The following is a 13,163-nucleotide window of genomic DNA, read 5'->3' as shown; positions in this document are numbered from 1 at the left end:
CCCATCCATGCGTTTCGACATGCCAGCTACATCTTTGCTTACGCGTAGCAGATTTTCTTGGATCTTGGTCATCATATCTATCATCCACATCATTGGATCTTCGTTGCCGGTTTCCTCCCGCTCTTTTCCGCTTGTAGGATCGTTCCTCGCTTCTTGCGCTATGCTGTTGACGAAGGAGGAAGGCTGGAGCTCTGATACCACTTTGATGCGGCGAGGTATCAACTTTCACGGGCACTTGAATGCTGAAAAAAAAGAGCATGACTCCCACGTCGTGCGATGTGCAGAAAATAAATTGACTGACCACCGAAAACAATGGTATTGGTTTTTATTTCAGTGAAAACTTCAAGTGAACAATGGAATGAACCTTAACGAATGGGAATAATAAATAATGACAATGAAAAGGAAAACAATAATCCAAGGGAAAACTGCTGAAGGGACAATCCGAAAACATAAAATAAAGGCTGCTGTCATCCAAAAGAATTCTCTGCTCCACGCAACCCTAGAATAGGGTTTTTAAAACGGGTCAACTGGATCTGGGTCTCGGGTCCGATCCTGGACCCGAGACGTCTTCTCGTTGTTGCTGGACTTGGGATGCACAGATCTGTGTTCGTCTGGAATAAGTACGCAGGGGTACATCATCCCTGCGTCTTGGTCCCATGATCTGGGTCGGATCGACTACGTGGGTCCGATCCTCAATCTCATCGTGCAGGTCCGGTCCCCTGCCTAGGTCAGGCTGTATGGATCTGGGTCGATCCTGCTCTGCATCAAGGAACAAATAAAATGACAGAAAAATAGCAAAACTACTAATCGCATAACACTAATATGGGCTGCCTCCCATAAAGCACTAAATTTTACATCTTCAGCCAAACGGATCTCTGGTGACCCTTCATCGTCCATAAGATCAATGGACGTGAAGTCATGCTCAATCAGGAGGTCTGAGGAAAATGGTTTTATCTGTAACCCTGCCCACAACATTTCCTCCAACTCTACCCCTCTGGACCTTGCGATGGCTCTTTGGCATGCTAAGAACGAGCTTAGTCTCTACGTGAAGACTATTCTCACAAGAAGGCGAGCCATAAACCAAATATCTACCTATACAATCATCCAACTGCGGATTAGATTGCTTTCATTGAACGTCTGTCACATGGAAGCATTCGTCATTTTCTGTCGCTCTCGTGGCAAACATAAAAAATGTTTACGCGTAAACGCTTGTTGCCAGAAGAAACATCCATCTCCCCAGTACGACAATCAATACGAGAGTTGGCAGTGGCCAAGAATGGTCTGCCAAGAATGATGGGGGTCTGGTGAGTGACATTAGTGCCCTACATGTCCAGAACGAGAAAATCAACAGGACAATAAAAGTCCTCGACCTTGACTAACACATCTTTCAAGATTCCTCGGGAAAGCTTGGTAGACCTGTTGGCCAACTGTAAGATCGTCGTCGTGGGCTTTAAATCCCCAATCCCAAAAGTGTCGTATAGGAAACTCAGCAATATATTCACACTTGCCCTAAAATCGAACAATACACACTCGATGGTCATGTTTCCTATAACACAAGAGATGATCGGTGCTCAAGGATCCTTCAGTTTAGGTGGGGCTTGGTGTCGAAATACCGAACTCACCTGCTCAGTCAGGAAGATCTTCTTGGGCAACGATCTTGATTTTCTTTTCTGGGTGGAAAGTTCCTTAAGAAACTTTGCATAGGCGGGCACTTGTTGGATGACGTCAAGTAGAGGGAGGTTGATGTGAACATGCTTGGATATATCAAACATTTCGTGCATTCTAGCCCCCTGCTTGCCAAAATTATTCAGTTTTACTAAGGCCTGAGAAAATGGTGCTCTAGAAATATACGAAGGAGAAGGCAGAGGCCGTGGGCCCTGCCCGCTTTCCTTGGGCCTGGTTAGAGAAATCGACTGGTTAATGGGTCTATCTTTGGGCTCTTCAGTCTTCTTCTTAATAGGGTTGAGTTCCTTCCCACTCCGAAGGGTCATAACATAGTTGGCCTGCTCTTAATGAGACTCTGTGAGATGCAGGCCATGGCGTATGGGTTCCTTACCCCTCGGGTTGATAACAAACTTACTAGGAAGGCTTCCCTCACTTTGCCTGCTCAAGGCCTCAACCAACTGTCCCATCTGGGTTTCTAGCTTCGCTATCGACTGCGTATGAGAACTGGGGTTGGCCTTGATATTAGAGAAGGCCTCGAGAAGCTTCTCCTGAAAAGATTGACTTGATGTGGGCTCCTAGGGAGAATGCAAACTAAGCTGGGGAGGGGCCTGTGGGAATGTGGATCGCAGGTAACCTTGTGAGAAGTTACCTGGTCTGGCCTGTCTGGGAAGGCATATGAGATGGGGCTTGTGGATTACTCCACGCAAAGTTGGGGTGGTTTTGCCATCTCGGGTTAGAGCTGGGTGCATATGGATCGTGCACCTGTCTGGTGAAACTTTGGGCAACCTTCACTCGCTCTTAAACGAATTCAGGATAGAGTGGCGCTGCTGGACAATCCGAAACATAGTGTGCATGGCTAGCGTATAGCTCACACACTTTTCTTATTTGATGTAATGAAGTTGGGTTGGCCAGTAATTGATCAACTTTTCTGGTCAATTGGTCCACTTTGATTTGTAATTCATGTTCGGACCCAACTTAAAAAATCCCTCCCATTTTAGGATTACCAGGAACAGATGTGGTCCTATCAAGTCTTGAAAACAGGGCATGGTGCATAGCATTATCATTCAACGTTTCGAACAGGGCCCATGACTCGTTCTCACTCTTGAGCATGCCCACACGAAGAATCAACCATCTGTCTGTCCTTCTCGGTCAGGCCATCGTAAAAGTACTGCACCAGTTGCCAACGAGGCACATGGTGGTGGGGGCACTTTCGGAGAAGATCTTTCATCCTCTCCTAAGTCTTATGAAACTGTTCCCCCTCAATCTGTGAAGAGCTGGTGATGGCTTTTCGATATTGGTTCGCCTTACCAATCAAAAAGTATTTCTTGATAAACTCTTTCTACATGTGTTTTCAAGTGGTAATTTGAACTGTATCTAAGGCTTTCTGCCAGTGCTTGACTTTGTCCTTGAGGGAGAACAAAAACATCAACCTCAACGCGTCATCCCTAAAATTATTGATCCGCACCGTAGAGCAGATCTCGAGGAACTCATTGAGATGACGATAGGGGTCTTTGTTGCTAAGGCTGTAAAATGATGGTAACATTTGAATGATACTCGTCTTTATCTCAAATTTATTTGCTCCTACAACGGGCCTAGCGACGCAGGAGGCAGAAGTATATTTATTGGGAATGAAATACTCCCTCAGGGGACAGATCAATTATTGATCCTCAGTTATGGGGCCGGATCGATGGACTCTCCTACAAAGGGACTCGGGGTCCTCTAACGTCTTCACAAGCCCAGAGTCAAGCGAGCGTCGCCCTTGCATACACCTCCTCCGAGTAAACCGGTGTAACAACCGTCCTAATGGTTGGTTTTCTACCTAACTAGCGCATTAACGTGATCAAACCACACTACGAAAGCAGGCAAAAATAAAATAAAATAAACAACAACAACAACAAACAACAACTACGCCTTCATCCCAAAACAATTGGGGTCAGCGATATGAACCAAAAAAGAAATTCATTTTGGGTCTTCCACATGAATCCTTTTCCTCCAATCATTTTTATCCAACGCCATGTCCTCGGTGAGGTTCAAAGCATTCATATCCTTTCCTATCATCTCCATCCAAGTCTTCCTAGGCCTACCCCGACCTCTTTTAACTAATATATTTTCCCATTTCTCCAACCTTCTAACTGGAGCATCATTAGGCCTTCGCCGAATATGTCCAAACCATCGTAAACGATTCTCTCGCATCTTATTTTCAATGGGTGCAACACCTACCTTCTTACGTATCTCTTCGTTCCGAATCTTATCTTTTATTGTATTTCCACACATCCATCTAAGCATCCGCATCTCAGCTACACTCATTTTTTGAATATGATGTCTCTTGGCAGCCCAACATTCCGTACCATAAAGTAAAGCGGGTCTAATAGTCGTCCTATAAAACTTTCCCTTCAACCGCAATGGCATTCTACGATCGCACAGCACTCCAGTAGCACTTTTCCATTTCATCCACCCAACCTTTATCCTATGATTTACATCTCCATCAATGAGCATGGTACCAATCGTACACCCAACATATATTTTTGCAAAAAGCAAACTATGAGCATGGTACCAATCGTGCACAGTCACCTCCTAGGGGTAGTTTAATAGGTGGGCCATGCAAGAAAAGTAAGATGGTCTCTAGGTTCACACGCACGTGTTTCTACAATCTTAAATGAAGAAAACAAACTTGCAGTCCTAATTGATCAAAAGGAAAATAAACTAACAATCCTAAATAACTGCAGGAAAGAAACTATCAACCCTAAATAACGCAAACTAGGCAACAAAATGGGTACTCAGTTCTTAATTCGCCGTTCCTCGGCAACGGCGCCAAAAATTTGATGCGACTTTTTCAATAAAGTATTTTTGAGATATATTTTCAGTAACGTTTGTGCAAACCGTGCATCAAATCATAAAAATCAGTTCACACTAATGGTGAAGTCCGGGTCGAACTCAGGGAACGGGATAAATACTTTTATATCCCACACAAAACTACTTTTGTTGCCTTGAAAATGAAAATTAATTAATTAACTAAGTAAATAAAAGAGTGTTGTCCTTTGCGGAGGACTTACAGAAAAAATAATTAAATGGTTTTATTAGAGACCCAATGAATTAAATAAATAAAAATAAAATAAATCTTAAACTAAAATAAAGAGGAAAAGTCTTCAATGCTTAAGCTTCTAATCCTTTGATTGTCTTTTTCGGTTTTCTTATTCTTGAGGGCTCCTTGAGGGGCCTGAAGGGCCTTTTGAGGATACCTTTTCGGGACCTCAGAGGGCTCTTCGGGGGCTCACCGCATGTCTGCACACTCTCCTGTAAAAATAAAAACATGACACACAAAAACATGACAGCAAACTACGAGAAAATCAAAGGTTAGTTTGAAGAAAAATCACAAAACACTAAACAAACTATGAAATAACACTACACTACAGGACAAAATAGCATAACTAACTTTATAACTAACGTGAACTAAGATATTAAACAAATTAACTAAAGGACAAATTAGCATAACAAACAAGAAAAAAGTTATAGAATTAACTAAAAATAAATATAAAGAAACACACTTAATCTAATTAACTACCAAGAACATGTGAGCAATATTTAGCAAGAAATAGGGTAATCTAACTTGAAAACTATACTAACCGAATTTACAAGGAAGGTTTAATTAACTAATTAATAAAGCAAACGACAATTTAATCTATCTAACAAAAATCGATTATTTAGATGCAAGAAAATAAAAACAGGCTAATGTAATTAAATCAACTAATTGAATTATAATTATTCTTCCGACATAAACCTAAACGAATTTAATTGCTGAGAAAAATAGATTTAATATTGAATTAAAATTAACTAATGAAAAGAAATTTAACACCACCTAAATCGACTAAAACAAGAGTTCTACCTAAAACGATAATTGAGCAATTAAATTAAAATCTAAATATCGAAATTAAAAAATTCTGAAATTGAAATACTTTGAACTAACTAATGAAATAATAAATAAATTTAACCTACTCATCTGAATAATAAAATGAAATAATTTAAAACTAATTAATTAAGTCTACTTCTGATTTCTAATGGAAGGAAATAACGATTTAACATTAATGAAAACTAAACTAACTAATCTAACATGCTGAAAACAATAAAGGACATGCTTGAATTAACATATAAACTGAATTATAAATATAAACATGCAGGAAGATTAAATCTAATTATCACAAATCATAAATTAACTAAAAAATTACAAAAACCCTAATCGGCTAACATTATTAATTCTAATCTAAGTTTAATTGAACTAATTTATAAAAATAAACTAATTAACTAACAAGGACAACAACATATGACGTGAATCGAAATTATGAACTAAATAAAAATATGGCTATCTACTTGGCACACAAATCGAAAAACATGCTAATTCTATACTATTCTAGATTATATATATATTTATTATTATTATTATTTATATATTTTCAAATGCAAGAAATATGCAATGAATAAATACTACATGCAATGATATGATAAATGCCATGCATAAACTAAAACTACGAAGATGGGGGAGAAGAAGCAAACCATGCGATTTACCTCCGATGGAAGGGTTGAGAAAAAGATGGCTTTTCCATTGCGATCCAACGAATCTCTGCTCTCTCTCCGACGATGAGGGCAAGAAGAACCGACAATGATGAGGTTTAGAGGGAAAAGTGAATAAGAAAAAGAATAAGGAAGAATAAGGTAGGCAACCGGTTGAGAAGAGAACAAGGGGAAGAAGTGGTAGAGATGACAGAGAGAGAGAGGGGCGTAGAAGGCTAGAGGGAAAAACGTCCCCTTCTTCTCAAACATAACTATTTATAGTCTTCTAATTAGGTTTTTAGAAATTCTTTCAAAAAGAGTCGGTAAAATTTTTAATATTTTCAAAGACCTCTCTTTCTAAAAATATTTTCTAAAAATTTAATTATTTTTCCCAAAATACTTCAAAGAGGCTCAATTTGTTCAAATTACACTTTGATGAAAAACTATGAAAACCTTCACAAACAAGCATTTTTAAGCATTTATTGCACATGATCATGCATAAAAATGTATGAAATTATGCATAAAAATTATGCATGATCACGTATCAAATGTTTTTACAGTTGATGGTACATCTCTTAAAATAAAAGTAGGAAATTTTAAAAAATTTCAAAACTCCAAAAAATATATTATTCCAAAGTTAGATATATTCTTAAGTTAAACTTAAATCTTTTGTTTTTTTACAAATATTTAACCATGGATGTAATGTCTCATTCTCTTTTGATGATTGTTGGGTGCAGGATCGTTAGTCAGGGAAGCTGATTGAGAAAGGCCATAGAGAAGGAGGCCTCTACTAAATAGATTTTTTGAAAATACCCAAGGATAATTTTTGTAATAATGTTCAGAAATTGGATTTGGATTTGTGGCACAAACGACTTGGTCATCCCGGTGTATCCAAAATCCAATACCTTCCAAGTTTGAAAAAAATTTGTAATTTTGAAAATTTTACGTGTAAAGATTGTATTATTGGTAAAATGAAGAGATTAAAAGCTCTTTAAATTAGTTTCAGACTATTTTAGACTAAGTTTTTGGGTGCAAATATTTTGTTTTTACTAATAGAAATGATAAACTTTCTCCTCGTGCCATTCCTTGTACCTTTTTAGGTTATGCAGATAACCAAAAAGGCTACAAATGCTTTGATCTTAAAAATAAAAAATTATATGTTTCAAGAAATGTTTCTTTCTTAGAAAATGAAAGTTCCTTTGACTTTGAAAAGGGTAAGGAAGTAACTGAGTATTCCTTTTTATTTGATTTAATATCAAATTATGATAACTGTGATTATGAATGTGACCTTGACAATGGTCTTGATATATGTGACGTTGATAATGGTCATAATGTTGTGATTAATGAAGAGCTATCCCATAGGTACAAAGACTATTTACAGGATTCTAGGATTAGGGATCCCAATTGTAAAATTGTCTATGAAAAGACTACGCAAACGGGCACAAATAATATAGAAAAGATGTGCACGAAGGCACTCTCACAACACTTGAACAAAGTACGCAAAAGCGTAAAAATAATAAACATGCACAATGGCATGTATTTTATAGAAATAACCAAATGCTTGAGACTCTCAAGCTTAGGGAAAACAATGGGGGAACACCCCTATTTATACAAGAAAGAGGAGGTGCAAGGGGGCTCCCAAAGGAGTCGTTGGGGAGCCCCCAACGGTCACATTTGTGACCGTTGGGGGCCCCCAACGGTCACATTTGTGACCGTTGGGGGCCCCCAACGACTCTATTGGGGGACCCCCAATGCGCCTTTTATGAAAAAGCAAAAAAATAAAAAGAATAAAAAATACAAAAATAAAAAGGAAGAAAAATACAGCATATTCCAAATGGAATATGCGTAAGAGGGGAAATTACAATAATACCCTTATCGGGTAAAAATAAAATATATATATAAATATATATATTTATATAGAGAGAGATACATATACATATATATATTATATGTATATGTATCTCTATTTATATAAGTATATATATTTATATTTACATCAACGATTTTGGAAGATACATTTTAACACCAATCACTCGTGTTCCCTAGAAAAGTATTCTGAATCAATTAAAGCACAAACTAGGTCATCTTGGATTTCTAAACCACCTACGAAATTTGTATCCTATGACTCTTTTTCTAAAAAATATAAGATGTTCATTGCTTTTATCCATTCATATGTAGAACCTTCAACCTATGCTGAAGCTAAAGAGCATCATGAGTGGGTAGAAGTCATGAGGGTAGAGTTGAAAACTTTAGAAAAGACTAGTAACCATTCATGATGTTCCACAAGGAAAGAAACCCATAAGCTGTAGATGGGCATATAAGGTTAAAACCGAGAGATGAAAATCTTGAAAGGTATAAAGCTAGGTTAGTTGTCAAAGGATATTTTCAAGAATATGGCATAGATTACGAAAAAACCTTTGCTTAGGACCCTAGTAGCCTTAGCCTTTGTTAGAAAATGGCCTATATTCCAAATGGATGTAAAAAATGTATTCCTTAATGGAACCTTAGTTAAAGAGGTTTATATGGAAGCACCACCTGGTATTAATATCCCTAAGGGTAAAGCTCTTCGTCTGGACAAAGCTCTCTATGGTCTTAAACAAACATCAAAAGGCTTGGTATGACAAATTTAGTCAAATTATGCTTGATATTGGCTTCAAAACTTGTTTAATTGACACTGCCTTGTTTGTTAAAGCTTCTAGTGCAGGTATTCTTCTTCTTCTTCTCTATGTGGATGATATGATCATCACCAGAGGACATAAACATGGAGTTAATATTAAAAAACTTCTCAAAATTTTTTTTGAAATGAGTGATTTGTGTTTATTAAAGTATTTTTTAGGAATTGAAGTTGCTTACTCTCCTAGATGGTACTTATTGTTTGTCTAAATTTGCCTTTGACATTGTCTTGAGGTTTAGAATCAAAGATGATAAGAGATTGATACCCTAGAGATTGTCAACACCAAGATGCGACTTGATGATGGAGAACCTCTTGAGGATCCTACTCCTTACAGACAACTTATTGGAGTACTCTTTTATCTTTCAATTATTAGACTTGATATAGCACACACTGTATGCACACCTAGTCAATTTCAACATGCTCTTACTTCTGTTCACATGAAAGCAATCTTGCGTATTATTAGATATCTTAAAAACTCTATTTCTCGAGGCCTTTTTGTCTGCTTCATGTTCATTAGATTTAATTGTTTATACTGATGCTGACTGGGAAGGTGATCCCAATATAAGACACTCAACCACGGTTTTTTGTATTTTTCTAAGTGACTGATCTCGTGGCGATGCAAGAAGCAACAAAATGACTTACTTTTATCAATTGAGGCTGAATATCGGGCTATGACAATAACAACAATAGAGGTAGTCTGACTCAAAAGATTGTTGATTGATATGGGAGTTCTAAGTGATCAGTGCCTCACGCATGTGTTATGACAACAAAAGTGCAATCTACGTTGCTAGTAATTGAACTTTTCATGAACGTACTAAACATATTAAAATGGACTGTCACTACGTTCGAGATAAGTATATTCATGGGATTATTGATTTGCCTTATGTTATGTTCGAATATCAGTTAACAGATTTTTTCACTAAACCTCTCCCTGCTCTCTGATATCACTTTCTTTTAGACAAACTTTCGGTTATTGTATAGTGAGTTTGTGGAGTGTTAAATTGTACATATATATATTTATATATATATAGTGTATGCATATATATAATATATATTTATATATGTGAATTTACATATGTACATACGAATGTATGTAAATGTGTTATATACATATATGTGTATATATATTAATATATATATTTATTTAATTTTCTTTTCTTTATTTTTTCTTTCTTTATTTTATTTATTTATTTATCTATTTCATTTCGAACTAGAGGTCCAACTAGTCAACATTTAGTTGACTAATCTTGGAGTCGTTGGATTATCTCTAATGACTATTGAGTCTCCTTTCCCTCTCTTGTGTATAAATAAGGGTTATCCCCTCTCTCAATAAACACATGCTTCTTGCATGTTTTGTGATAAATAAAGAGATTATTTATTTTTAGCTCTCTTGTCTGGGTTTTGGTTGTGTGTCCTTAGTGGACATTTGTTGTACTTGTTCACTTGATTCTTTGGTGGACATATTGTGATTGTTTGAAAAACACTTGTTTCCTTAAAGTTAAAAACTTAAAAGAACTAAAGGCCTGCTTGCATTTCTTTGTAGAGAGTGCATTTGTACTGACATTTCTGCTCCGCTTATTTACGATCTGTGGCTTAATTTTTACCAGATGTGAATCTTATGTGAAAGCTAGAAAAAGGTTGACAGTATATGAGGCTCCTAATGTCCTTACAATTGCTTTAAAACGGTTCCAGGTGATCTCCAGAGACATTGTTGTGTATTTTGGCTCATTCTTATTACTTATATTTTGTTAATGCTTGTTTTCTTTTTCTTCACCAGTCTGGAAAATTTGGAAAAATCAACAAGCCTGTTTGCTTTCCAGAGGAATTAGATTTGACACCTTATATGAGTGATCCGACTGTTAGATCCCCTTCATACAAGCTTTATGCAGTTGTTGTTCATATAGATGTGATGAATGCCTCTTTTTCTGGTCACTACGTTTGCTATGTCAAGAATGAGCATGACAAGTGGTACAAGATTGATGACAGTAAGGTACGGTCTGCTGCAAAATGCTAGCTCATTAACCTGCTTATTTCTGATGATGAAAATTTTCCATTTGCTTGTTAGTATCTTGTTTCTGCTTGCTAGTTGGGTTCAGTGATTCTTGGTTCAAATTAAGGGTTCCTTCCACAAGAATTTTGGCTTCCTCCATGTTCTTTTGACTTCCCCAAGAAAGGACTTAAATGGCTTCTTATCCTTGTAAATCAAATTACCATATATAAAGATTATAATTTAAATTGTTGAAACAGGTGGAGCCTTTACATTTTCACTTTTCTCTCGTAGCAATTGAAAAGGGTTGTAATGTCCATTGGTTTTGTAGGTAAAACCTGTGGAGCTTGACAGAGTTTTGACAAAGGGGGCATATATGCTTTTGTATGCAAGGTACTCTCTCTCTCTCTTTGTGGTGTCCAAATACCTGATAATTGCTTAGTCTCATTACTGAATTTTGGCTGTTGTTTCTGTGAAAATCATATTAATGTACACCGATTGACTTGTTTCAGACTCTCCTAAAACAATCAACTTGTTTCAGTATGTCACAAGTCCCATCTATATCCTTAGTGAGGTCTGGTTGGTTAAGATGACCCAAAATTTATTTCATGTGGCAGGTCTTCACCGCGCCCTCCAAATTTCATAACTGGCATGTGTAATGGTTATGTGAAAAGCAGGAAGAATGAATTTACTGATCCAGTGCTTCTAAACGGTAACAGTAGAAGTACCCCTAGATCAAGAGTGAACTCTGCAGCCTCATTTGAGAACCTTTCAACGACAACTGGAAGGTTAGAAAACTGCATTCATGGGGCAGATGGTGCTTTAAGAACTGAATCTTTTGATTCCTTGGATGAGCGACTGTTGCCACTTCGTGGGGTTTCGAGAACTGATTCTTCCAGTGATTGTTCATCCCTGTTCAGTTGCTCAGATGTAGCTTCCTGCAGCACTGAGAGCACCAGGGACTCAACCAGCACTGATGAGTACTCTGAATTCATATTTGGAGAGTCGGGACAGAGCTGGAACAGTCCGTTGAGTGTCTCCAAAGATTCGGATGGACGTTATCCATCAGTTGCTGGTGGCCGCAGTGGTGGTGGCCATGAGCAGGATTATCTCTCTATGGATTTCGATTTTCCCAATCAGAAGTCTGCACCGGAGAGGCTAAATTATGTTGATGGTGATGGGGTTGCTATGCACAGCAGGAGCGCGTCGTGGGGCCAGGAGAGAAAGCCCTCCCTTTTTGTATTCTGATCCAACTAACCTGTGTAGTAGGATGGTAGATAATGTCGGTAATTTTAGTAGCGAGATTGACTCGGAAATGTCAGGCAGCGCCTCTTCTCTTGATGATACGCATAATGTACCTGTGGGATGGTCTAAGGACAGAACATCACAGACGTTTTTATAGTTGTTTTCTCTTCCCTTTTTTTTTCTCCTGAGCTTTGTATTATGGCTAATGGAAAGAAATATCGCATGCATTTTTTGTTCATGCTTCTGCTTATGTGAATGTTTCCTTGTTTCTTGCAATTTTTGTGCTTGAGGGCTATGTGAAAAACGTTGGTGATCTTATTCTTATCACACGATATTTTAAAAAACCAATATAATCTAAAAATATATGATATTATTAAAGTCCAATCTGTATAAAAACACGCTTTAATATTTTTTATAATTTTAAAGTTTATTGATTTTCTATTTTATATTTTTTACAAATGATTTTTCTTGAGATTTTGTTAAAAATACAAATTTTAAATTTATCATGTAATTTTGTTCATCAACTTTTTTTGTTTGAGTACGAGATTTGTGGCATTGCTCTCGATGGCAGGGATGAGTTGTATTATGTGGAAGGGATATTCGCTTGCTTGATTGGTTACCAAACATGTCGACCTATGTCACACTATTAGAGCTATGGATAAGGATATTTAATGTAGGAAAAGTATTGGCTACACTCTTGATTTTCGAAACTTCTCGTTGAAACTCGTGGGATCAGGTCGTATTAGATTTATTCAACACGGCCCAAATAGTAGGGATCGACCGTCAGATCGATTTTTACAATTGGAAAAATACCATTTTTAATGAATGAAAATTTGGTTCATTGTGCATCACATGTAGATCACGTCTAAAAGGGCAGACCTACAAAAAATAAAAATAATTAAAAAAATAATGTTTTTCAATAATGGGTTTCGAAGTTGGAACCCACGAGCGTACCCAACTTTTTCCTTAATAAGTATTACTTATTGGTTGCCACGTCATAACATTAACCATAAATCTAACCCAATAAAGAATAATAATAATTAGATG

The 13,163-nt window shown here is 37.1% G+C and overlaps 1 protein-coding gene across 1 annotated transcript in view; it reads left to right on the top strand.

Moving 5' to 3' along the window:
- Positions 1–12,354, top strand: part of LOC149841541 (ubiquitin carboxyl-terminal hydrolase 17-like) — a 49,081-nt gene extending 36,727 nt beyond the window's left edge. Inside the window, exons 8-11 of the mRNA XM_090003892.1 lie at positions 10,492–10,576; positions 10,662–10,874; positions 11,203–11,264; positions 11,489–12,354. Coding sequence (XP_089860018.1) covers positions 10,492–10,576; positions 10,662–10,874; positions 11,203–11,264; positions 11,489–12,119 — 991 coding nt within the window. The 3' untranslated portion in view covers positions 12,120–12,354. The remainder of the gene's footprint in view (positions 1–10,491; positions 10,577–10,661; positions 10,875–11,202; positions 11,265–11,488) is intronic.
- Positions 12,355–13,163: the final 809 nt, after the last annotated feature.

The sequence above is a fragment of the Nuphar pumila genome, chromosome 4 (genome assembly GCF_984573655.1).
Source record: "Nuphar pumila chromosome 4, dmNupPumi1.hap1.1, whole genome shotgun sequence".
Taxonomy (NCBI): domain Eukaryota; kingdom Viridiplantae; phylum Streptophyta; class Magnoliopsida; order Nymphaeales; family Nymphaeaceae; genus Nuphar; species Nuphar pumila.
This window is presented reverse-complemented; position numbering and strand designations above follow the sequence as displayed.